The sequence below is a fragment of the Myotis daubentonii genome, chromosome 7 (assembly GCF_963259705.1).
Source record: "Myotis daubentonii chromosome 7, mMyoDau2.1, whole genome shotgun sequence".
NCBI classification, from domain to species: Eukaryota; Metazoa; Chordata; class Mammalia; order Chiroptera; family Vespertilionidae; genus Myotis; species Myotis daubentonii.
Genome location: NC_081846.1, coordinates 23070675 through 23094235, shown reverse-complemented (window position 1 = coordinate 23094235; position 23561 = coordinate 23070675). Strand labels below are relative to the sequence as shown.

The following is a 23561-nucleotide window of genomic DNA, read 5'->3' as shown; positions in this document are numbered from 1 at the left end:
CCCCAGGTTATTTCTGGTTTAACAGACTGTGGCACAAGGAGTGGCCTCAGGAATCCCAGAACCGCCTCTCTTTTAAGCCGAGAGAATCTAAAATGGTCCAGGGACCCCAAATCCAGCACCACCCTGGCGTCTGGGGGACTGGGCTACTGTCCCTGCTCCTCTGAATGCCAGGAATCAAGAAAAGAAGATAAAAGTTTCTACATTCCCTTCTGTAGCTCCACAGCGCTTGGGCAAGCTCTGATTTCCCTAGCGGCTAAAGCAAAACAACCACCGCTTCTCCCCTCCCCCACCCACCCCTCCCAAGCAGGGGCAGGATTAAAGGCATGTGACCTTGAGCCAGACCTTGAGCCTCCAGGCTCCTCCTCAGCGGCCTCAGCGGCACTTGAGGGGCCTCAAGGGGTGATGCTAAAGCCCAGCTCTGACCTTCTGTGGTCTTGATTCTCTCCCTTTCACCCAAGAATTCTGTCCTTGCCTCAAACCTCTCCTCAGGTTTTGATGACCCTGCATATAGAATTCTCCCAATTCTTCCAATTCCAGATGGATAACTGTGACCTGAGAAACCAGACATGGAACCAAGAAAGTGAAGCAGACACAAGACGAGGGGTGTGGTTATAATGAGCTCAAAGCCTGTGCCGGTCTGTCAAAGGGCCTGGTGAGATAAGGTCAGAGCCTCGGGCACAGTCAGGGCCCCTCTGGCCGTGGCATCAGTAGTGGTTCCAGGCACGTCTTTGGGTCATGAGGAGCCCCCGCCCGCCCGCCCTGGGGCTGGGCTCTGACAGGGGCCCAGGTATCAGTCATTGAGATGTCGGGGTCTCTTGGGGTCGCCGTGTCGGAGAATCACACAGGCATATGCAGCTCGTTGTACTCATCCTGGCCGTCCTCGTCGAAGTTTGGTTCAGCATCTTCCGAGTCCAGCTGCAGAAGGAGCGGAAGGTCGGAAGAGGCAAGGAAGCCAAGGGGTGCCCCCAGTTCCCCAGCTCCTCCTTGGCCAGCAGCCCTCGCTGCTCCCAGGCCTTCCCAAGCCTCACAGTTTGCAGGGACTGTGGCCCCAGATTGAAGCACTTCCCTCCAGGTCACCACCCCCTCCAGTGACAGCTCCTAATAACAATACCAATGAGAGCAGCTACCAGAGATGAAGCACTTTCTAGGGGCCGCTCCCAGCTAGCTCTTGCGGTGTACTTCTGTGGACTGTGTTTGGTGGATGATTTGCAAAAAGATGCCCCTTCCTCCAGATAACAAAAATAGGGCTCAGATGGATTTCAGCACCGTCCCACCCCCACCCGCCCCTCAGCTATGCGCTTCTGTTCAATGTACAGCCTGCACAGCTGTCTGCAGCAGCCTTGTGCTTACTTCACACCAAACCATCGTACTCAGTACTTCACCTGGATTAGTGCTTAAGCCTCACAGCAATCGTATAAGGTAGAATCTTCTATTAGCCCTTATATAGATGAAAGTGAGAGTTCAGGTTAGGTTACCTGTGTCAGGCACACAGCTGTCCGGCGGTACAGCAGAGATTGGAACCCAGGCCCCATCCACACTGGCCCTGCCCCAAGCACAGTCCCTTACCGCCTGCAGCTCTCTGTCCTGGAAAATCCGGGGCAGAAGGCAACGCCTCAGAGGCACCGTGAGCAGCAGCAGGAAGGGAAAGGCGAGCGAGGCCGCCGTGGACTTGACCACCCAGAGCAGGGCGATGCAGCCCAGCTGGATGCAGGTGAACAGGTGCATCCGCCACGTCTTCACCTGGGAACAGGCGTCAGGTCTCACCACACTCCCACCCACATCTCTGGGGAGTTGGCTCCCCGGGTCCCAATATATCTTCATAGTCAGCCTATCCTGCCCATGTCCCGCCCAGGGATCCCCTGGACACCCTTCCCGTCACCCAGCTCCCCACCTCCATGCTTCCTGGCCATACCTTGGTCACATAGGGCTGCTCGGGATGGTGTTTTGCTGGCATGAAGATGAGCAACAGACGCTGGGACAGCTGGATGCCAGACAGCGACGTGACCCCCATGTACAGGAAAATCCCAAAGAGCACGGCCAACGGGATCTGGCGCAGCACAGCCCCCATGACGATGGACAGGCCTGGAGGAGGAGTCACAGACCTACCTGACCCCTCAGACAGCGCTGTGAGGACAGACAGACCTGATGGGGAGGGGGCACGGACCATCTAACTGACCGGCTGGGCCTCGTCACCACGCACAAGAGAAGATGGAGCAGGAAAGAGAACCAGGAAAGGGCACGAGGCAAAAGGGCTCATGGGGGTCAGGAAGCAGGGCTGGCAGGCAGGGCAGGGGCTAGACAGGCCACATTTGGAGAGTCAGAAGGGACCTGGCCAAGCCCGGATGAGAGAGCTGATTTAAGGCCTTGGGGCCCAAGAAGGCAAGTCTGGGGAGCGGGGCCAGGCCTTGCAAGGTGGGCGCTCTCACCCACGAGGCTGGAGATGAGCACGCCAGTGACCCGCTGCTCCCGCACCTCCTGGATCTGGGGCTTGTCTCCAGGCGCAATGGCGGTGCGCATGACAGTCAGTGCATTGACATGGGTGACTGAGCGGACGGTGGCAGCCGTCAGCCAGGGCAGCCCAAACAACCCACACAGTCCCCCCAGGGAGCCGATCAGAAGCAGGTCCAGGTGGAAGCCGGAGCCTTTGAGCAGCCTCCGTGCCTTCTGGCTGACAATGAGCCTACAGAGAACGAAGTGGGAGTGAGTGGGCCAGCAGCCGGGCCAGGCGCACACAGCCGGGTGGGGAGCGGGGCGGGGGGAGAGAAGAGCTCTCCCAGGATCTGCCAGCTTCCTCTTTCAAGTTCCCAAATTAAAGTTCTCACATTTAAGCAAGTCTGAGCTAAATTCCTTACACTGTGGATGTTTAAAATACCATAAAAGCCAGATGCCAGATCTCACCACGTTATTGTGACTTAACCAAAATGAGATCATGTGAGCGTCCCCGGGTGAGAGAACATACTGCCAGAGCGTTCTGAGAACTGTCAAGTGCCACCCTGCAAATGCCGGTGATACCAGACAGATGGCATGGCCAAGCACCAAGGCAAAAAACTGTCTGTCCCCTTGCTGCCAATCCCACCATCCGCACTCGTCTGCCCAGGGTCCCCGCCCTCTCACGCAGTGATCTGTGTCTCCATGAAGATCAGGATGAGGACCAGCAGGGCGGGGACAGCAGCTGCCACCATCATCCAGGGCGGGAAAGGACGGGCACTGCCCAGAGGCGGGATGAACCACGTGCGCTTATGGGGGGAGGTCACCGAGAGCCCCGTGGGCACTGTCAGCTTCTGCGAGGCCAGAAGGAAGGCGGGGTTCAGGGACAGTGCCCCCCACGCTAGGAGCCCACGCAGGAGCTGCTCCCGCAAAGCCATGTGTCCCCAGTACCAGGGCTTCGGGGAATTGGGGTGTGAACAGGTTTGAAGGAAATTAGTTTTGCATCCTCCAAAGTTGCTGTCCCTACAAGGGTCCGAGATAGGGCAGAGACATGACATACCTTCTCCCAGATCCCCAGAGCTGCCAGGAAACCTGGGGGCCACCTGTCATTCTGCCCCAGCCCCATCCCTGCTCCTCCAGGTCTTGCCTACGGGTCACACACAGCCTCAGACCACTGGGTGGCCTCCTTAGTGGGACCACATGGCTGCTTCTGAACCCCCAGCTCACCCATCCAGTGTGACCCCAGCAGGTCTCTGCCATTCCACCAGGAAAGCTGGGTCCCAGCCCTAATCTAACTGCCGCTCAGGCCCAGGGGTGAGAACCAGCTGCCAGAGAGGTCGGGCTCACTCGCCTGTGTGTAGGTGTCCGTAATGGAGTAATCCACCAGGACCATCACCAGAATGGAGATGGGGATGCCGAAATCCCCGATGATGCGGCGAGCCTTGGGAGAAGGGAGCAGAGGTGGAGGTGAGGGCTGGAGGCTCACAAGGGCTTATCACTCCTGACCTCTCTTGGGTCTGAGCTGGTTCCAGAAGTTCCCCAACCTGTCTCTTTCAACCCCATGAGTGCCAGCCAGCCCAGGTGGGCATTTCTCTTCTGAGTAGACTTCTCTGAGGCTCTGATGGGCTGGGGCCACATAGACTTGGCTTAGAGCCAGAGGCTGACCTGGAGAAAGGGGCAGCCCCGCTCTAGAGGGGGGTCTGGCAGGGAGAGCAGAACTAAGAGTCCCCCAGGGGCTCCACGGGCCCCGCTCTGGAAGCCACGTACCTTGCCCCCCAGGAAGCGGCTGTTCCTGAACTTGCGCAGGAAGAAGGCGATGAGGAAGGTCCCAAGCATGAGGATGAGGGACAGCAGGGCCGTGTTGGGCTGGTTCCTCGGGCCTGGAGGCCCCTCAGTGGCGGGCAGAGCACTCCCATTCAGGCCCAGCCTAGGCGCCAGTGCCCCCTCAGGGGGGTAGAACGGCAGCAGTGGGTGCTCCGTGAACACCTATGTGGGTTACAAGGCTGCCCTAGTGTTCACCTGGGCAGGTGACCCTGATTTCATCAGCTGCAGGGAAGAAGGCTGTTCCCTCACCTACCTGACCAGGCAACAGTAACACACAACATCCAGCTACATAAGACACACACACACACACACACACACACACACACACACACACACACTCTACAAAAGGTGACCCAAGGACACCCAGCCCTTAGCGCTGTGACCACTTCACACACCTGTGCAGGTAAATCCTGGAGTTCTGACCAATACCCTATGGGTCTGATTCCTTCCCCTTCAGCTCAGGCCTACCCCAGGGTGTCCCCAACCCCCCACGCCGACACACAACAGAGCCCCCCGTTTGAGCCCTCTGCCCCAATCTCCATGCCACCGGCTCCCATGCTCCTTGCCAGGATGCTGCCCACCCACATCTACACCTGCCCTGCCCCCAAACCCTCTCGGGACCCCTACCTTATAGAGTTTGTAGAAGGTCTCATAGATGAAAATGAAAGAAATGAGGAAGGCGAAGATCTCCTGGGTGAAAGGCGAGATGTAGCGGACCAGGAAGCTGCCCTCAGCGGCCACCAGAGCAAGAACAAAGACCACCAGCCAGAGGCCAACCCACACCCGGCCGGTGAGGTACTCCAGGTCATGGGATTGGCAGAACTGGTGGCCAGGAGGGAGGAGTGGTTACCCACAGCAGTCTTCTATGAATATCAGGGCCCCATGAGGTAGGGAGTGGGGTGGGGTGAGGGGTAACTCCAAGGGGAGGAGGGGGACCCGGCAGGGACCTGTCACCTGGGCTGAGGGGCCAGGGGAGGAGCAGGTGATCCCAGGGGAGCAGCAGGGCAGGGCTGTCACCTTGAAGAAGGCTTCTTCGAAGACCAGCAGGGGCCCTGAGAAGCCAACCACAAGCAGCGGTTGGGCCCCCAGCAGAGAAAAGAGGACTCCAAGCACAGCCGTGGACACGATCAGCTCAGACACTCCCATCAGCCCTTCGGTTTTCTCCCCTGGGGAGGGCAAGGGTCAGTGGGACAGCCCTGCCTGGCTCCTCCCTGGCCCCTCTTCCTTATCTAGCTTAGCCTAACCTGGGGACCCAGCAAGAGTGGCGCAGCCCCCCAGAACAGTACATAGGGCCCCCTTACTAACCCCTTACCTCCTGCCCCTTCACCACCAGCTCCCCAAGGTGATCTTCATAGCTCCCCCAAAAGTGAACTCTGGAATCCCCTGACCCAGCAGCTCAGGATGGTCACACTGATGACTATCTCCTCTCACCCATAAGCCCCTAAAGTGATCACTGGGACGCCCTGTCCCAGAAACCTTGGAGATGACACTGAGCCCCGCCCCTCCGCCTCACCTAGCAGCCCCCCGAAGGTGATGGCAGGGCTGAGGGCAGCGAAGTAGATGAAGAGCACGGCGGCCACACACTGGTAGTGCAGAGCGTCCCGCAGGTCACTGGGGTAGTGCGGGTAGCGGCGCTTCACGTCCCGGACAAGTCCCCCAAACACCGAGCCGGTCCGCCGCAGGGGGTCATCTTCAGGGGTCGCCTCAGAGCCCCCCAATTCCAGCGACAGCCCTGGGGGACAAGGGGGTGCTGGAACACAGACCACCCCTCCGCTTGCAGGCCCTCCATCCTTCCCGGCCTCGCCCGTGGGCAGAGGCCTGGGTCAGGGGCTGGAAGCTGCAGCCAGGACTCTGGGAGTCAGGACGGAGCTGAGGTCATGGACTTAGCTGTGTTGGGGGGGAGCATGGGGGACTCTGGACCCCAAAGGGTCTGACCTTTCCCAGGAGCCACGTAGCCTCCCCGGGTGGTCATCTCCACTTTGTTCTGCTCTCGCTCCCGCCGCTTCCTCAGCAGCTCCCGCTGGAAGGCGGCCACGGAGCGCAGCAGGTCGCGGCCCTCCACCTCCGACGGGGGGATCACGATGCTGCCGTCCAGGAACTCGCTGATGGCGCTCAGGAGGTCCTGCCGGTCGTCAGCCTGGTAGGCAGCCTCGTGGAACAGCTGGGGGCAGAAAGCAAGGGCTGATCTGACCCGGGGGCCCTGGCACGGGGCTTTGGAGAGAGGGGTAAGGACGTTCCGCCACATACGCAGGTCCAGTCCAGTTGTCAAAATTCTGACTCACAGGCCCTGCTGGCTGGCAAGCCACAGCCCTCAGCACTGCCCCTTCCCAGGGCCCTCTATTCCCCTGGGAGCCTCCAGGCTTTCCCACAATCCAACCACTACGGGGTAACACCTGGCACTGCAGAGGCCTCCAAGGCCCACGTCCGTTGGGAAGGATTTTGAACATCACTGTCCTATCCAAGCCCAGGAGAAGCCACAGCGAAGACCAACACAGCCAGCCCATTCACATCCAGCCTATGTCACATCCAAAACCTGGAGGTCTGGCTGCTTCTCCCTGTCCCATCTCCCCTCCCACAGCCCCAGCTCAGAGGGCTCCCTTTCTCCCCTCGGCCAACAGCCTCTCCACTCTCCGAAGCGCTGCTCCACCCAGGAGGGCCCCTGCACCCCTGCATCCATGGTATCCTGGGGCAGTGAGAGGGACAGGAACCAGGAGGGCCCGGGGGACAGGCCTGGGGCGCCCAGCCCACGGGCTGGAGGACCAACCTTGTCAGACATGAGGGTAGCGATGGAGCGCCCCAGCTCGTGATAGTCGGTGCTGGTGTGGCGGGGCCCAAGCATCACGAAAAGGAAGCGGACCGGCACGGGGACCTCCAGCACAGACTCCAAGAGCACCGCCTCGTTCAACCGCACAAAGGCTGCTGCCGGCTGCTCCAAGAAAGGCACACAGCCTGGGGAGAGAAGGCCCGGGGCTGGGCACAGGGGCGCGGGCAAGGCAGCCCGGAGCGGGTGGCTCAGGAGCATCATGTGCAATGGGGCAGGTGTGCACTGAAGAGAGAAACCCCGTTCTAAAGGAGACTTATTCATTTATATGTTTGTACATTTACCACCATTTACCAACAGATGGAAATTAAGGGGTGCTTTCCTCTAATTCTCACAAAGGTGCTCTATGGCCTAGCATTTGTCCAAGGTTGCCGAAAACGGAGGGACGCAGGCAGGACTGGGGAAGAAAGGGCTGGGGATGAGTTGGGAGGGGCAGGTGGGGCCAGGTGGGGATGGGAGAGGGAGGCACAGAGCTCAAGACCGGTGGGCCACAGGGGAGGCACCCATGCCCCTGCCCCTGCCGCTGCCCCCAGCGCCCGTCCCTCCTTACCCACAAGCACCACAGTGGCCTCAGCATCTTCGGGGATCTTCTCCAGCAGCTTCAGGCTTTTCCCCCGGTGACTGTCTCCCCCAGACATATGGAGGGGCTTCTGAGGACGCAGAACTGGAATAGGGCTGGGACCCAGACCGGAGGCCATGGCAGGCCCTCCCTTCCCTGCTCCAGCCCTGGACTCTGCCCGCCAACCCCTGGACCTCCCACCCCAGCCAGGGGAAGGACCATGGGTGATGTGCCTCACATCAGGAGGGGACCAGCCCAGGATCTGGACCCCTTCTCCAAGCCCCCCCACAATCACCTCAGCCTTCTCTTGTTTAAATGGCTCCCCTGGGTCTGCCACATCTTCCCATTTAAACCTCCTGCTTCTCCAGAGTAGGGGTCCCTCGTGGTTTCCCCCTAAAGATCCCTCCACATGCCTAGCATGATGCCAGGCATCCCACCTTCCTGACCCACTCAGTGGCCTCCTTTGAAACTAGAAACCCTCTCAGTCCCCCAACCCAGGGCAGAGTAAGGCGACTGACCTCCTTGGCATCAGGGTCGTGAGGCCAGAGTGGGGCTGGCTCCCCCAGGTCATCGGCCATGGTGGGCACTGCCCCATCAGGGCCATGGCTGGGGGTGGGGTGGTGATTCCCCATGACCGAGTTCACACTGGAGCTGGATGTGTTTCGGGGAAAGAAGCCACTGTCCTTGTCATCATTGGGGTGGCTGGGGAAACGGCACAGCAGGGGAGGCAGTTAGGAGGGGAGGATCTTGGCGATTGAGGTGAAGAGGAAGAGAGAAATGGAGGGCCAGGGCCTCTATCCCTCTGCCTCAATGTAAGAAAGAACTTTCTAACGGGTAGTGCTGCCCAAGGATGGATCAGGAACCAGCTCCCCGTCACTTGGGCGCTCAAGCAGAGGCCCCAAGCCCCACAGGACAGTCTGCTCCTGTAGAGACAGCGGAACCAGGAGGCCCCCTCCTGGGCACCCCCTCCCCCGGCACCTGTGCTTTAGGAGCAGGGTGCGCAGGACGCTGGCCCTGTCCTCTGGCCGGATCTGGTCAGACACAATCATGGTCTCCACCACAAGATGCGCGATGCCCGGCAGAGTGGTCTGCTCCAGGTCCAGGAGGGCGGCGCCTGGGGGCACAGAGGAGGGGACACGGTCCTATCAGACAGGAAAACCCGCCCCAGCGGCCTTGCTCCCCCAGGGCAGGCGAACACACTTGGGGAGCCAAGCACCCCTGTACCCGGGCAGATGAACTACTCCATGTGGCCATAGCCCAGCCAGAGAGACGGTCGTGAAAATGGAGCACGGAACGAGGGCATGGCCCCTCTTCACCCAGGGAGGGGAGTCTACTATGCCACGGTGCAGTGCCAGGGACCAGGGGCAGCACCCCACCCCTCAGAGCTGACAGCTGGGCAGGCAGTTGGACCCCACATCCCCAGGGTGGCAGCCAGACCGTGCCTGGGCCCAGGACTCCAGGGAGGAGTCCCCGGGAGGTGAGCAGCCTGGCGCAGGCTCTGCAGTCTGTGAAGAGGGCATGCAGCCCAGGGCCAGGCCTGCAGGGCCCCTACCATGGGCGATGGTCCTCCTGAGCTCCAGGAGGCTGCGGAAGGAGAGCGAGGCCACGTGGGGCTTCCCCCAGCGCTCCGTCTCTTCCTCCACGTCCTCCTCAAACTTGATCCAGCGCGCCGTCTCCCGCCAGTGGGGCTCCTGGCTGCGGTCCAGCATCAGCTCGTTCAGCTCCACAAACACCTGGGGCAAGCACCAAGGATGAGGGCCTGGGGGCCACCCGATGGGACCCGGCGCCAGGGCGCGGCGGGAAGTGAGGGAAAAGGAGGCCCTGGGAGCAGAGGCAAGAGGAAGCTGGTGGCCCACGCCCGGGTCCTGTACCTCATGAGGCCTCCGGTCTAGCTTCTTCTTCTTCTTCTTCCTGCGCAGGATGGGGGCCAGGCCACCGGGGCTGCCCCTCCCGCCCTGTGTTCGAGACGGCTTCTTCACCAGGTGCCGCCGCATGCCAGGGTTGTCTTCCAGCCGGTGGCCTGCGGAGAAGGTGGGCTTGGCAGTCCCAGGGGTCTAGCTCCCGGCCTCAGGATCATGGCCAGCCCCTCTAGCTCCCTGCTCTGCCCAGCCAGTCCACTGGTGGGCGCCACAGTCACCCAGGGGCCATGCCAACAGGACCACCTTGTCAATGTGGCTACTTCACAGATAGGAGACTGAGGCCCAGAGCGGAGGAAGCACTAGCCCAAAGCACAGAGGACCACTAGCCAAGTCACAGTAACAAGGCAGATCCCTACTCAGTCCGCAGCCCCCCATGGCCACTGCCTCTCACTCAGAGTGCCAGCACCCACATGGAGCCGCCAGGCCCCAAGCCCCCAGCTGTCCCTGAGCCTCTCTCGGCGCCCAGGTCTAACCCCACAGGTCCTCGGCCGAGCAGATTCAGGCAGATGTTCTCTCCCTTCCTCCCCGCCTGCCCCTTCCAGGCCAGCAGCTGGTGGAAGGTCAGCAGCCCGTTTACTCACAAGCTGGTCCCCCTGCCATGGGGCTCAGCTGGTCCCTGGTAGACTCCCACGGGTCACAGTCCTCAAGGTCCCGCACAAACATCTCCAAGTCCTCTGAGGCCAGCGAGTCTCGAGGGCTTTGAGCTGGAGTCCTCCAGGGGCCCAGGCCCTTGGCATCCCAGGGCCCGGAGCTCAGTGCCCCATTGGGCTCCGTGAGCTCCAGCTGGCTCGTCATTCCCCAGACACGGGCTGAGGCCTCAGCCCTGTCCCCCCAAAGCCCCGGCTCTCCTGAGAGATGGGAGTCTGAACAGGAATGGTCTCTCCAACCGGAGCCCGAGATGTCCAGGCCTCTCAACTCCAACTCCCAGGTCCCCGGGGCTGCTCCCGGCTGCTTTAAGCCCCAACCCTGGATCTGTAAACACGCCCTCCCTCTGACCCTTCCCATCCCGCCAGCACCACTGCTGCTGCCATCGGATTGTTCCTGTCCCTGTCCTCGGGTCCTGGCAACTTTCCATGACGTACTGAGCTCAAAGCCCTCCTCCCCACCCCCGCCCACACACTGTTCTAAGGGGAGGAAGGCGGGGTCAGTGATGCCTCTGGCCTGGGCACAGAGCCGCATGGGTGATGACAGGTGGCACAGAAACCAGGACTGATAAGATGGAAAGAATGTGCCGAGATCACAGCCAGGCCAGGCCAAGGGTAGTGGGTCAGGAGTGAGGAGGTGAGCCCTTGATATAGGGAGAAGCAGGGCCTGGCAGAGTGGCTCAGACCCAGGGGGCTGGTGTGAAAGGGTGAAGAGTCTGCCCTGAGAAGAGGAGGGCGCTATATTGATATCTCCAAACATCATGTGGAAGGGGGGCTGCCCTATTCCAGGGGTGACTCCGAGGACAGAATCGGGTCAGAACGGCAGAGGTGTCATGAAGGGAAATCTCAGCTCTGGAAACCGAGGTAGTGAGCTCCCCGTCACTGAGTGGGGGAGAACACAGAGCCTCTCCAAGGTCCCTCACAGGCTGAGTGCTCATGGGAGTGGGCCACGGGGGCTGCCGCAGGGTATCACTCACTCTTCATGTCGTCCAGGTCTGCAGAGCCCAACATCTGGGCCTCCGCCTCGTCAGTGGGCACCTGCTGCTCTGGGCCACCCAGGCTGCCCAGGGCACTGCCTGGGCATAGCCGCTCCCGCAGGTCATAGCTGGCCGATGGGCTCCAGGGCCGGCTCTTCTCTCCTGTGACTCGGGGGGCCCGGGCCCGGGGACTGGGGGAGCTGAGGAGGCAACAGGCAGCCTTGGATGACAGGGAACCACAGTGGAGATAGACCAGGATCGGGGGTTCCTTGGCCTCCAACTTGGGGCAGGGCCTGGAGTGCCCCCCTGGGCACTAGACACAGGCTCCTCCTGGGCAGAGAAGAAAGTTCACCTCCACCTTCCTGCCCCCGTCATGCTGGTCCCCCTTCCTCCCGATCCCCCTCTTAGCCTCTGACTCTCTCCTCCTTGCCAATCATGCGGACAGACGGGGCACCCCTCGGTGCCTCCTCGCCCCCCCTCCTCTCCTCTCTGGGGTCAGAGGTGGACACACTCCCAGGATCAGGAAGCAGCTTGGCATCTCCTCTGAGCTGGGCTGGAGGCCAGTACCTGACCGAGTGCTGGGGGCTCTTGTCCGAGCGAGTGTCCCCCGAGGACAAGGGCTTGGGGAAGACAGCCCTCCCGGGGAGGCCGGGACTGTCATCCTCGTCGCTTCCAATGGAAAACTGTGGACAAAGCAGACACGTCCTGGGCCCTGCCCCCACGCAGCCGCCGCTCGCCTGGCGAGGCCTCCTCTCTCACTCCGCCCTAAGCAGCCAGCCCTCCCTCAGGGCCAGACCCCTACCTTCGCTTTCTGTGGGGACCCTGAGGGTGGAGGCTCCACAGGCTCGGCTCCATATTCCCCTTCCTCTTCCTCCTCCTCCTCCTCTTCCTCCTCCACCCCGGCCGCCCCCTCCTCCTGGATGGGAGGGGTCCCCTCGGAGGGAGCAGCAGAGGTTTTCTCCTTCTTCCTCCTCCTGCTTTGCCTGGCAGAGCTGGGGGGCACTCGCCGCAGCTTGTGGGGTGGAGGCAGGCGCACGGAGAGCGGGTGGTGGGTGTGATGGGAGGTGTGCCGGTGAACTGCGGGGGCCGGAGAGCCAGTTGGGACCCCCACAGCGGAGGGGGACCCCACACCACCCTAGGGACACACACCTTATTCTAGCTCAAGGCCTCAAGCAAGGGCACCTTAGTCCTTCCTCCAGAGCCAGCCTCCCCCTAGCACCTGTGTCCATGTCCTGTCATTGGTGAGGCCTAGTAGAGTGGGGGGCCGGGAGTAACAGAGGGGGCCATGAAAGAGGGGTGGTGGGAATGGGAGGACATGATGCAGCAAAGAAGGAAAAGTAGTCAGAGAGCTCAGGACGGGAGATGAGTTGGTGGAGAGAGGAGGGCCGGGGGTGTGGCAGAGCCTCGGGGAAGACAAGGGTCACTAAGGGAGGCCTCTGGCCCATGTCCCTACATCTCCCCTGCGGCTGGGACCGGCTTCCCTGACAGGCGAGCAGGCAATGGGTGAGTGAGCAGGATGACTTAACATGGCATGGTGGCCCAGCACAGCGTCCAGCACAGCGTCCAGCACATGATGGCACTGGGTGACCAAGCCAGTGTGAGCACGGTGATGGTGGCAATGAGGTGATGGTGGTGAGGGCGGCCACACTAGGGGTCCCCAGGCTACCCACACTCAAAGTCCCGCTCGCTGTAGCTGCGGCTGGGCTTCTCGGGGTCCCAGGCGGGGGGCTTGCTGATGAGATCCCCAAACCTGCTCACAGCCAAGGTCTTGCCCAAGTCATCATCCTCCTCCTCCACGTCTGGACTCAGAGGGGGCTCCTCCAAGGGCACCCGGACCTGCGGGCTCAGACAGCTCACCTAAGGACCCTGGACCCAGGAGCGCCCCACTCCCCCAACTCCAACCCTGGGTGGAAGGGGGGCGGGGACCAGCAGGCTCCATCTTCTACGGCCTCCGCTTCCAGGGCCCCAACCTGGGACCAGCGCCCCAGCTCCCAAGGCTTGGGGAGGCGGGGCAACAGATCCGAAAAATAGCAAAGGACGCCCCCCCCCCCAACCCTCCGCTTTATCCATTCCGCCCAAGATGGAGCAGGGGTGTCCCAGGGTCAGCCAGAGGGCGCCCCTCTCCTCCATGGGGTCTCTCCCTCCTCATCCCCCATCCGGAAGCGTCAGTCACCTGGGGGAGGGGGGAGGCGCCCCCGGGCGGCGGGATCACTCCGTTGGCCATGGCCGAGAGGCGCTTGGGGGGCTCTCGCTCACTGAGGGACCCGCGACCCGGGTGAGAAGAAGGGGGCGCTGCGGGGACCTAGTGGAGAGTCCTGGGGGAGAAAGGCAGGGTCAGGTCCTCTCCCCCTCCCGGCCCTCTCCCCCTCCAGGAGCCCGAGCGCCCAGGCCCTGCCAAGCCTGGGACACCCAGGCGCCCGCCCCGGCCCGTGCGCCCCGCCCCACCCCGCCCCGCCCTGCGGTACCTCGGGGCTCTGGAGCCTGCGGGACCCGCGCCGGCCTGCGCGCCCCATCTCCCTCCCGCTTTCTCTCCGGGGCCTGTCGCCGCGCAGGGCCAGGCAGCCGCGGGGCGCCCACGGCGGAGGCGAGCCGGGCGAGCTGGGGACGCAGGCGCCGGAGCCCGCAGCCCGCGGCTCCACCTCCCGCGCTCGGCTCCGCAGCCCCGCCGCCCCGCCGCCGCCCCGCCGCCGCCGGGCCGCACAATGGGAGCGGGCGGCGGTGACTCACCCCGCCCCGGCCGCCCGGCCCCCACGCGCGCCCCCGCAGCAGCCCGCCAGCCCCTTCCCCGGGCGTCCCACTCATCGCTGGGGGTGGGGGCACGGCCCTCCAGTCCCACGATCCCCACATGTCCTCCCCCCACCTGGCTTCTAGCCTCCCCTCCCCTCAAGAGCCCCCGGGGGCGACCCCTCCGCAGACTTAAGCCCCTGCAATCTTAGGAACTGAGTTCACAGCACCGGGAAGCACACGCCACTTCCAACATAGCCCCTGATGCCTGGCTTCTGCCCGCAGGCACCGCCCAACATTTGACCTTGGCACTTTACCTCCCGCCCAGGGCCTCCGTTCCCCACCTGTAGCCCGCAGGCCTGGAAGAGGAGTTTCCAAAGTCCCAAGGGCTCTAAGATCCTGTGGCTGCTTCCATAGCTCCTCTCCCTGGTCTCCCACTCCCCGGGCTCACACCTCCTTTTCCAAGGGCAGAGGTCTTTGGCAGAAACCACTGGATCCCAGTTTGACCCTCTGAGGTCTCTCTGAAACTGGGCACCTAGCCCGAGGCCATGCGCAATAAGGCCATCCCTGAATCCTTAAGAAAAACTAAGAGGATGGAGAGGGGAGAGGGGAGAAGGAGCTGGTGGGCAGGGGGAGATGGAACTGGCCAGGCCCAGGAGAGGAACTAACTCCTAGGAGGAGGAGGGGGAGGGTGCTGGCCAGATGGTGCTCCAAAGAGGGGGGAGAGTTTAACCCTGAGAAGCTGGACGTGTAATTTACCTTCTCCAACCTCTGTCCTCATCTGGGTCTCAGCTCAACCCAAAGGAAGATCTCTCCACATTCAGAGCTGCACAAGGGGGGAGGGGCAACACCCCCTTTGCTTTATGCCAGTAGCCTGTGCTCAGCCCTCACCAACCCATCTCAGACCCACGACAGAGGTTCAGGGAGGCTTAACCTGCTGTGGTCACAGCTGGGAAGCAGATGCCCACAGAGTATCATTGGTGTAGAGGTGAATGCCCGAGCCACAGCCATTTAACCGCTGCAGGCCTGTTTCACCGATGTGCGCAGGCCATGTGCACAGGCCGGGGCAGGCCCCTGGGTGTCTCGCACGGTGTTGAGAGGGTAAAACAAGAAGCCGGTGTGGGAATCAGCTGTGTGTAAGCAGCCCATGTGACCAATGCCCAAGTCTCAGGATGTGAGTCCTCTCCATGATGGGTCAAAGTGTGTTCCCCAAAATTCATAGGTTAAAGTCCTAATCTCCAGTACCTCTGAATGTGACCTTATTTGGAAATGGCACAGTTACAGATGTTAAGATGAGGTCATCCTGGGGTAGGGTGGCCCCTCTTCCAATGGGACTGGTGTCCTTACAAAAAGATTTGGGAAGCAGACACACTTGCGCTCGGGGAGAAAGCCGCCATGTGAGGACTGCAGTTATGCTGCTCCAAGCCAAGAGCTGCCAGGACCTGGGAGAGAGGCCGGAACAGACCCTTCCCAGCTCCTCAGAGGGAGCGTGGTCCTGCCCTCGTCTTGGTCAGACTTCCAGCCTCCAGCGCTGTGAGATAATAGGTTTGTTACTGAAGCCACTCCGTTTATGGAACTTTGTTCTGGCAGCCCCACACACTACTGCTCCAACCCAATCCTTTACCGCTGAGCCAGGTGACTGGGTTCCAAGTCTCCACCTGAGTGCTGTCTGGGTGGAGCCTTCACTTCCTCAGAGATAAGCAAGAGTCTTGGAGCCTTTCCCAGCGGGGACGTGTTGGCGGGTTCTCTGGTCTTCAGCCTGCCTTCTACAGCTGGGTCATGGCCTCAGTCCCTGACTTCTACCCAGTAAATTCCGACAGTAGCGCCTTTAATACCAAAACAGTCTGAAGTGGGCCTTGCCAATGTGGGACCTTGTGAACTGGGCCCCAGACATTGATGCCTATGGGCACCACGTGGCTCGTCCTCTGAGGTCCTGCACAGGTCCTGGTCTTCCTGAAACCTCAGACTCCTCTCCTCTTCCCAGCTGGGGACTCCCCCACCCCACCCGCAGTCAGCAGCTTTGGTCTCGGGCCTTGCCAGCTCTTTCCTGTATTCCCTAGCCCCATGGGATGATGGAGTGCAATCTCCCGTGAAAGGATCTTATGAACTTAGGCATCCAAGTTCATCTCTCCTTTCAAGGCGAAGACGCTCACAGCCACCAGTTTCCGTACCAGCTCATCCAATTAGATGTCAGTGTATGCTTTCATTGTTCCTACTCTGATCTCCTGGCATCCTGGAGGCTTTTCCATTGTGTCCTATTGCCTCCAGTCTCCTATAGACTGTTCCCGACGGGATCTTCAATCCTGTGACAAGAATGCTCCTATGGTTCAGCGTCGACCCATGAGCCAGGAGGTCATGGTTTGATTCCCAGTCAGTACACATGCCCGGGTTTCGGGCTCAATCCCCAGTGTGTGGCACGCAGGAGGCAGCCGATCAATGATTCTCTCCCATCATTGATGTTTCTCTCTCTCTCTCTGTTCCTCTCTGAAATCAATAAAAATAACATATATATATATATATTTTTTTTTAAAAGAATATTTCTTGTATGCACAAAGGATGGCCACTGTGTGTGTTTGTGTGTGTGTGTGTGTGTGTGTGTGTGTGTGTGTGTGTCACAGAGAGAGGGAGAGGGAGAGAATTTGAGTGTGTGGCTGCCCTGTCAGCTCCCAGCTCAGAGCCTGTAGATACTCAAATGGTGACAGGAAAGGTGACAACAAAGTCAAAAGCACAGACCCCCCCCCCCTTCCTGCACAGCCCAGTCTGACTTGAATGTCCCCACCATGAACTTCCAAGATGAATTTTTTAAGGAGACTGCCTCTTTGCTACTAGAAGCCATTTAAGCATGACGCCTGGAGCCCAGCGACCTGAGTTCATAGTTCACCTGTGGCTAGGATGATATTTTGACAACTGCATGACCTTGAGCAAGCAATTTGCTCTCTATGGGCTTCAGTTTCCCCATCTGCATAACCACCACAATAACGGGTTTGCTGAGAGGATGAAATAAGTTCAACCATGTAACGCACTAGAACAGTGCCTGGCACATAGTAAGTGTTCAACAAATGTTAGCTAGTTTCACTACTCCAAACTAAAGTACTGGGAAGCCCTCAGGTAACTTGCAACATGAGAAATGAATACACACACAGGAAGGAAGTGGAAGTTGGCTTATACTTGCAAGGACAAGTCCTTCAGATACCACCCATGTAAATTAATGATTAAAATAAAGAAGACAGAAAGATCAGAACCACTTTTATCTCTACCAAGGTAGATTCTGACACTCCTTGGCCAGTGGACCTATCTCTGCCTCTGTAATCCTAACTTAGCAGACCAAAGAGATTCTGGAAGATGGTAGGACATGGGTTCAAGTAGCGCGAAATTGTCACTTAGACTGACCTGGAATTCCCTCTTGTCAAGAATATCTCCTCCCTGCTCTCCAGAGAAGAGGGCCAATGTCATTTGCTGTGACTGGCCTCATGGTGAGTAAGACCTTATTTTTACAAGAGAGGTAGCATGGCATTTAGAAAGAGCCCAGCCTCTGGAGATAGAGATGCTATATATAAAATGCCAGTTCGATGCTTGGCACACACTAAGTGCTCAATAAATGCCATTCCTATTTACTACGGTTGTTACTCTGCAGTGGTTAATCCCGTCATAATCCTTGTGTCCCTCAATAAATCTGGACTTAGATTTGAAACAAATCCAACCTCAGGCCAGCACTGCCTGTCCCTGGAGATTCTCATTCCTGCAGAGCCCACCTTTTAGCTCAAGAGGTACAGATTCATCTATGGCTAGGATGACATTTTGACATGAAGCTATGTCCTTTCTCTCTCCTGCTCCAACCCCACCCGAGCAAGTAGCCTGCTTTGAATTCAGCTGTTTTGGAGAATGGGTAGAGAGGTTTGCAGAGGAGGAAAAAGGAAGGGTTAGCAAGAGTAGATACAGCGTCTTGGAAAGTAGATACAGAAGCTGGAGTGGGGATGGAGGAGCGAGTCTTTGCCCTCCTCATCAGCAAAGCAGGACATTCCGGGCAGCCGGTGTGGCTCAGTGGTTGAGCATTGACCTATGAACCAAGAGGTCATGGTTCGATTCCTACTCAGGGTACATGCCTGGGTTGTGGGCTCAATCCCCAGTATGGGACATGCAGGAGGCAGCTGATCAATGATTCTCTCTCATCATTGATGTTTCTAACTCTCTCTCTCTCTCCTTCCTCTCTGAAATCAAAAATACACTTAAAAAAAAGAAACTTGGGCCCTAACCAGTTTGGCTCAGTGGATAGAGCATCGGTCTGTGGATTGAAGGGTCCCAGGTTCAATTCTGGTCAAGGGCATGTACCTTGGTTGCCGGCACATGCCCAGTAGGGGGTATGCAGGAGGCAGCTGATAGATGTTTCTAACTCTCTATCCCTCTCCTTCCTCTCTGTAAAAAATAATATATATATATAAGAAACTTGGGTGAGAGAGAAATATCATCAATCAGCTGCCTCCTGCACACCCCCTACTGGGGATCGAGCCCACAACCAGGCATGTGCCCTGACTGGGAATCCAACCTTGGTTCATAGGTCGAAGGTCACCCACTGAGGCACGCCAGCCGGGTTAGACAGTAAGCTTCTTGAAAGCAAGAGCGTGTCTGATTCCTCCTTGTATTCCACCCTCACTCCTCTCACAGAGCCTGGAACACTTCAAGAGCTCAGTAAGCATCTGTGGAATTGTGGACAGTGCACAAGTAATTATAGTGACTAATAAACTGAAGAATGTTTTTGTGGAGGACAGAGAAGTCACTAAGTCCAAGAAGATCAAATGACAAAGGATGAGCCAAGAAAAAACATGCCATGGCTTGCTCACATTCCAGCAGTGTCTGCAGCAAGTGGAGAAACCATGGACAGTGAGATGCGGGTTTTCCCTCTTCTGATGGCAAAGGGCTTTTCTGGGCAACAGAGCAGGTGGTAACAACTATCGGGCAGGTTTTTAAATCAGCACTTATTATTAATGCTTTATGGTTCACACAGCACTTCCACATGCAGTGTGAACTGGGTAAGTGATTGATTAGCCTCATGCCCTCTCTGTAGGTGAGGGCACCGTGAGTCAGGAAGGGCAAGTGACTTGCTCGTGGTTAAACAGTGAGCTGCAGAACTAAGGCATAATCCTGAATCTGTTTGGATCTAAATTCACTGTGATTCTCCCATATGACCCCCACACCACACTGGCTCTCAAGTGGGTAGATACAAAATACTGCACAAGCCCAGAGACGATTAAGGCCTCGCACACAGAAACCTGGCTGAGTTTCCAGCCGCAGTAACCAATCTGGGCAGGGCCTTCTCAGAAGCTATCCCAGCAGCATGACAAAGGAGTAGGAAGGACCTCACCCTTCACTCTATGTGAAATGATTCATCAGCCAAGATGACCCCTCTCCCATTGAGATAGAGAGATGGATCCTTCAAGCTGACCCACTCCCCTCTTCCAAAATCTTAGGAATCAGCATTCATACTGCTCAGTTTGACCACTGACCCCTGAGGGTCTCATATACATTTTTAAATATAATTTTGAATCATAATACATTGAGAGTTTTAAAATACTTTAGATAAAATGTAAAAACAACTCAAAATCACCTATTCCCCCTTTCTGCCTTGTTCTCGTTTTCATGCCTCATTTTCCCTTTCGTCTGTCCCTCTAGAGCTTATTTATACAAGCAGAAGCAAAAATAAATATGCATTTCCCTCCCACCTTTTTTTCCCCATGGAAAATACAGCATCATGTAGTTATGTAGTTTCAGGGCGTGAATCCTTTTTCTTCGCTGCCACTGCCAGCAAGCCCGAGGCCAGAGGCAGGCAATCAATAAGCACGTGTTGGAGGGCAAGGCCAGCCTGAACGGACGAATCAGTTTCCAGGGACAATCCAGGGTACGGAAGGCAAGTTCTGCTGATTGACATCTGTTTACAAGTGTCAGTGGCAAAGCAGTCCCATCTGCTCAGAGCACGGCAGGGTCTGAGAAGGGCATCCTGGCATCTTCTCCTGGAGGGGCACAGAGCTGACAAACAGTCAGCAGGCAACACCAGCACCTGTCTTCTGGGTCACCAACAAAAGAGCACCCACAGGACACAGGGTGCAGAGGATGTCGGTGAATCATTAAAGAAAACAAAAATGTTCCGAGATCTTAAGCACAAAGAAATGGAAGCTCTTCTTTCAACTGCCTCAGCCTCATACCGCAAATCACCCTAAAAAAGATTGGAGATTATGCCACCCCATCTGGACCAGGACCTGAAGGGGCTTGTGGGAAAGTGAGTGTAAATGGGCCCGGCCTTCATGGAAGGTAGCTCTGGGCCAAAGGCTGGGCATCGCAGATGGTGCAAAATCACTGATGGGGAAGGGGGGTGTGCACGCTGCCGGGAAAGTGGACTAATATTTTTGGGAAGTTTTAATTTGCTTCAATTAAAAAATTCAGGCCAGCTCTGAGCAAAACAGAAGTAGGTGAACTTCTTTTCAGAATCTGTGCACAGTCCTCTCTGGGCCCCTCCACCCTTCTGCAGGCCTGTCACTGAGGGACCTCCACCCCAGCCAGCACCTCCCAACTGGCCAGTTCCAAGATTCATACCATCTCCTCCCGACTCTCCCGCCAGACCAGACCAGGGCCTTGCTGGGGGAGAGAAACCACTGGGCTCCAGCCGACAGGTCTGGGTCATGTCTATACTCTTTTCTTGAGCAAATGGGCTCTGTATCTTGTGATCAAAGGAGTATGAGAAATGCTGCTTTAAAGAATGTATGGAACACAGTAAGGGCTCACTAATCTAATCTGTTAGATTGTTGCCCTCATCACTGTGTATAGGCATTCCTCTATAAATCTTCAAGGGAGCTTTAAATACTGCCCCCAAGCCCCCGCCCGCCCGCAGCCCTGGCCCAGAAGGTAGCTGCTTCCAGGGAGGCAGTTTATGAGCCACAGGGGAAGCCCTCCAGCCCTGACATCTGCTTTAATGGGCTCTGCGGTAGGACCCGTGTCCTGCTAATCTCTGTTAAGTGAAAGTATAAATAAATTCACCCATTCAGTGTGTGAGTGAATATGTAATGCACACATTTCAGAACAGGAACAATGCTGGCCCACAGTGGGGGTCTGGAAAGGCTGAGCTGGGAAGGATGGGCCTAACCACACTCACAGCTTCTCCTTGGGGCCCAGCAGCCCTTTCCCTGGGAATCCAAGGACTTCCTGCCCTTGATGAGAAAGCCCCGAGGCTGAGGGACCGTCAGCAGTGGCTGCTTCTTTCCCACAGGATTCCACCCTTCAGGGCCCTAGGGTTTGTAGAGGGCTGGCTGGGTCACGGGTGGAACTGGGCTCCAGGGGGATTTAAGTCTCCAGCCCACTACAACCATCCCCCTCCTTCCCCACCCCACTAAGGAGGTCCCACCGCGGACTTGCCCGAAACAAAGTTTTAAATGAGGTCTGACCAAGTTATCCGAACACACACCTCCTCCAGGAACCCTAAGTTGAAGGCCCATTGAGTGGGGGAAGGAGTACCTTCAAGACCACTACAAAATAACCACACACACACACACACACACACACACACACACACACACACACCTGCCCTCTAGGTCCATACCTTCTCAACCTGTCAATGTTGACTTTTCCAACAACAGATGGGATCCCAGGAATGTAGTAGTCCCCAGGTACGAAAAAATGTAAGCTTTTTACTACAACTCAACTTTATCCTTATAATGAGCCCAGTGATTTAAACTCAATCATTTCACATCTAATTGGGTCACATCCCCTTTTAGGGGCTGGGCCTATCCCATCCCCCAGCACTGTCAGCTGACTTCCGGGGCCCACAGGATTCTCTGGGACACCACCCTTCTCCAGGCAAAATAACCTGGACAGCTGTCACCAGCCCTATCCTGTCAGGTCATTCCAAACTGCCATCTCCTGCTGCCTTGGTGGCATGGGGAGCATCTGACAGATCACTATCCCCCCTAATTCCAGGGCCCCTCCATCCTGAGAGCCCCCCACCCCAATATTAAGGGACTTGTTCCTCCACTGCTTCAAATGCTCTTCTCTAAAAGCCCTCCCCTCCTCATTCTGGAGCTCTTATCTATTTATGGTCCCTTTTCAACCTCTTCTGATAGCTTAGCCCTTTCACTTAAAACCTGACATCTTTATTCTCTCCAGTTCGGCTAAGAGGGGTGAGAACCACCCATGAATTAATATTTCACCTAACACCTCACCACACTCTAGGGGAAAGAGAAACCAAATATACATCTGGGTCTGCCTGTCTCCAACAAGTCTAGGATTGTCAGGAGATCGCCAACCCAGGGCATGTGGGCAATGACCCCTGTCTGTGAGTGGGGCTGGGCACACAGGCCCATCCCCTGCAGCGAAGGAGGGGACTGTGGCCCAGTGGTTTGCTGACAGCCCAGGCTTTGAAGTCATACAAGCCTAGACTCACCAGGTCTCCTCCATTTACTGGTGTGATCTAGAGCAAGTCACTGAACTCCTCTAAGCTTCCGTTTCCTCGCCTGTAACAAGATGCCACCCACTTCCCAGGACCCCTGTGAGGAGCACTCTGCCAAGCACGTAGCTCAGCACCCTGGCATGTAAATGTTCATAGATGAGATCCAGCCATCATGACTCAAAACCACACACACATTCAGACCGAGCCCAGCTTTGGGGCTCAAGGGCAGCTTGGCTTGAGTCCCCAGCACACCTTCCCCAGCCCTCTTACCAGGGCAGAGCCTGTCTACACAAGTGTGTGGGTGCCACTACTCCAGTGCTCATTCTTGGGGACAAGAAGCAGATCCCGCTAGGCTAGCTCAAGTCAGAATGGGGGTTCATGTAGTTAGGACCTTTTTAGTGGCTCATATTTGGCTCCAATTAGCTTAAGCTAAAAGAAGAGGTCTCCCTTAATTCAGTGGTCACCAACCTTTTGGACCTCACGGACCACCAGTGGTCCACGGACCACCGGTTGGTAACCGCTGCCTTAGCTCACATCACCTAAAGTCCAGGGTTATTTGCCTCCAGGCACAGTTGGGCCAGGGGACTCCAAGGACACTACAGGACTTGTCCCTGTCACCTCCCCCCCAGCTCTTTCTTCTCTGCACGTTCCAGTTCCAGCAAAGCTCTCCCCTCAGGCCAGTGGCTTCAGGCTTATCCTCTCAGCAACCTGCATGGGAAACTTGCTTCTTCCTTGATCGTTCCACCAAAAGGTCTGGGTGTTGGCAGGCCAAACCGTCTACATGAGCATTCCTCAACCAATCACCAGGGCCACGCAGACAGAGGTCAAGGAGTGAGGCAGTGCTGACAGAAGGCAGGAGCAGAAACCACCAGATGCCAGCCCCAACTCCATGTGCCCTCTCTCCAGTCAGCCTCGCATGTCCAGCCCCCCTGCCCATGGCCTGAGGTCCTCACCAGTTCCCAAATGCATTTCAGGAGTGAGAACCTAACTGGCCCAGCTGTTTGTTAGGCAGTGATTTCCATGCTGGCCCGCATACCAGGCGCTGCGTGCTGAGGATGGTGCCCATGGGTCAGGGGTCCCACTCGATCCCATCATGGGGGCAGAGGAGGGCTGAGACAGGGTCTCACAGGACAAACAAGGCAGCTTGGGCCCCTCACTGGGCGCGGCAGTTCTTGTCAGAAAACGTAGAAGAACCACAGGCCTCCTGAGTGACGCATCTAAAAACAAGCATAACA

At 57.8% G+C, this 23561-nt stretch overlaps 1 protein-coding gene across 3 annotated transcripts; it reads right to left on the bottom strand.

Annotated features, from left to right (window-relative positions):
- Positions 1 to 580: 580 nt before the first annotated feature.
- SLC4A3 (solute carrier family 4 member 3) lies at positions 581 to 13839 on the bottom strand. Of its 3 annotated transcripts, XM_059703299.1 has the most exons (23): positions 13637 to 13835; positions 13345 to 13486; positions 12842 to 13007; positions 11974 to 12248; positions 11739 to 11854; positions 11172 to 11371; positions 9503 to 9651; positions 9184 to 9364; positions 8610 to 8745; positions 8150 to 8333; positions 7623 to 7722; positions 7016 to 7200; positions 6187 to 6412; positions 5765 to 5983; positions 5269 to 5417; positions 4879 to 5073; positions 4195 to 4413; positions 3779 to 3868; positions 3115 to 3281; positions 2427 to 2680; positions 1913 to 2082; positions 1567 to 1740; positions 581 to 915 (listed from the first exon to the last, which is right to left on the bottom strand). In XM_059703299.1, exons 2-23 carry the CDS (start codon positions 13393 to 13395, stop codon positions 838 to 840), a joined length of 3684 nt encoding a protein of 1227 aa, XP_059559282.1. In that variant the 5' UTR covers positions 13396 to 13486; positions 13637 to 13835; the 3' UTR covers positions 581 to 837. The 3 variants fall into 3 exon arrangements, with proteins under 3 accessions (XP_059559282.1, XP_059559279.1, XP_059559280.1); XM_059703297.1 differs by lacking the exons at positions 581 to 915; positions 1567 to 1740; positions 1913 to 2082; positions 2427 to 2680; positions 3115 to 3281 and having other exon boundaries at positions 3305 to 3868; positions 5206 to 5417; positions 13637 to 13839; XM_059703296.1 differs by lacking the exons at positions 581 to 915; positions 1567 to 1740; positions 1913 to 2082; ... (6 more) ...; positions 13345 to 13486; positions 13637 to 13835 and adding an exon at positions 10132 to 11147 and having other exon boundaries at positions 3302 to 3868; positions 5206 to 5417.
- Positions 13840 to 23561: the final 9722 nt, after the last annotated feature.

Coding starts and splice junctions, on each gene's coding strand:
- SLC4A3 (XM_059703299.1), bottom strand. CDS start 13,395: ATGGCCAACGGAGTGATCCCGCCGCCCGGGGGCGCCTCCCCCCTCCCC. Junction 13,008..13,344: donor GCGCCTCCCCCCTCCCCCAG/GTGACTGACGCT, acceptor CTGAGCCCGCAG/GTCCGGGTGCCCTTGGAGGA. Junction 11,855..11,973: donor GGTCCCCACAGAAAGCGAAG/GTAGGGGTCTGG, acceptor CTTTGTCCACAG/TTTTCCATTGGAAGCGACGA.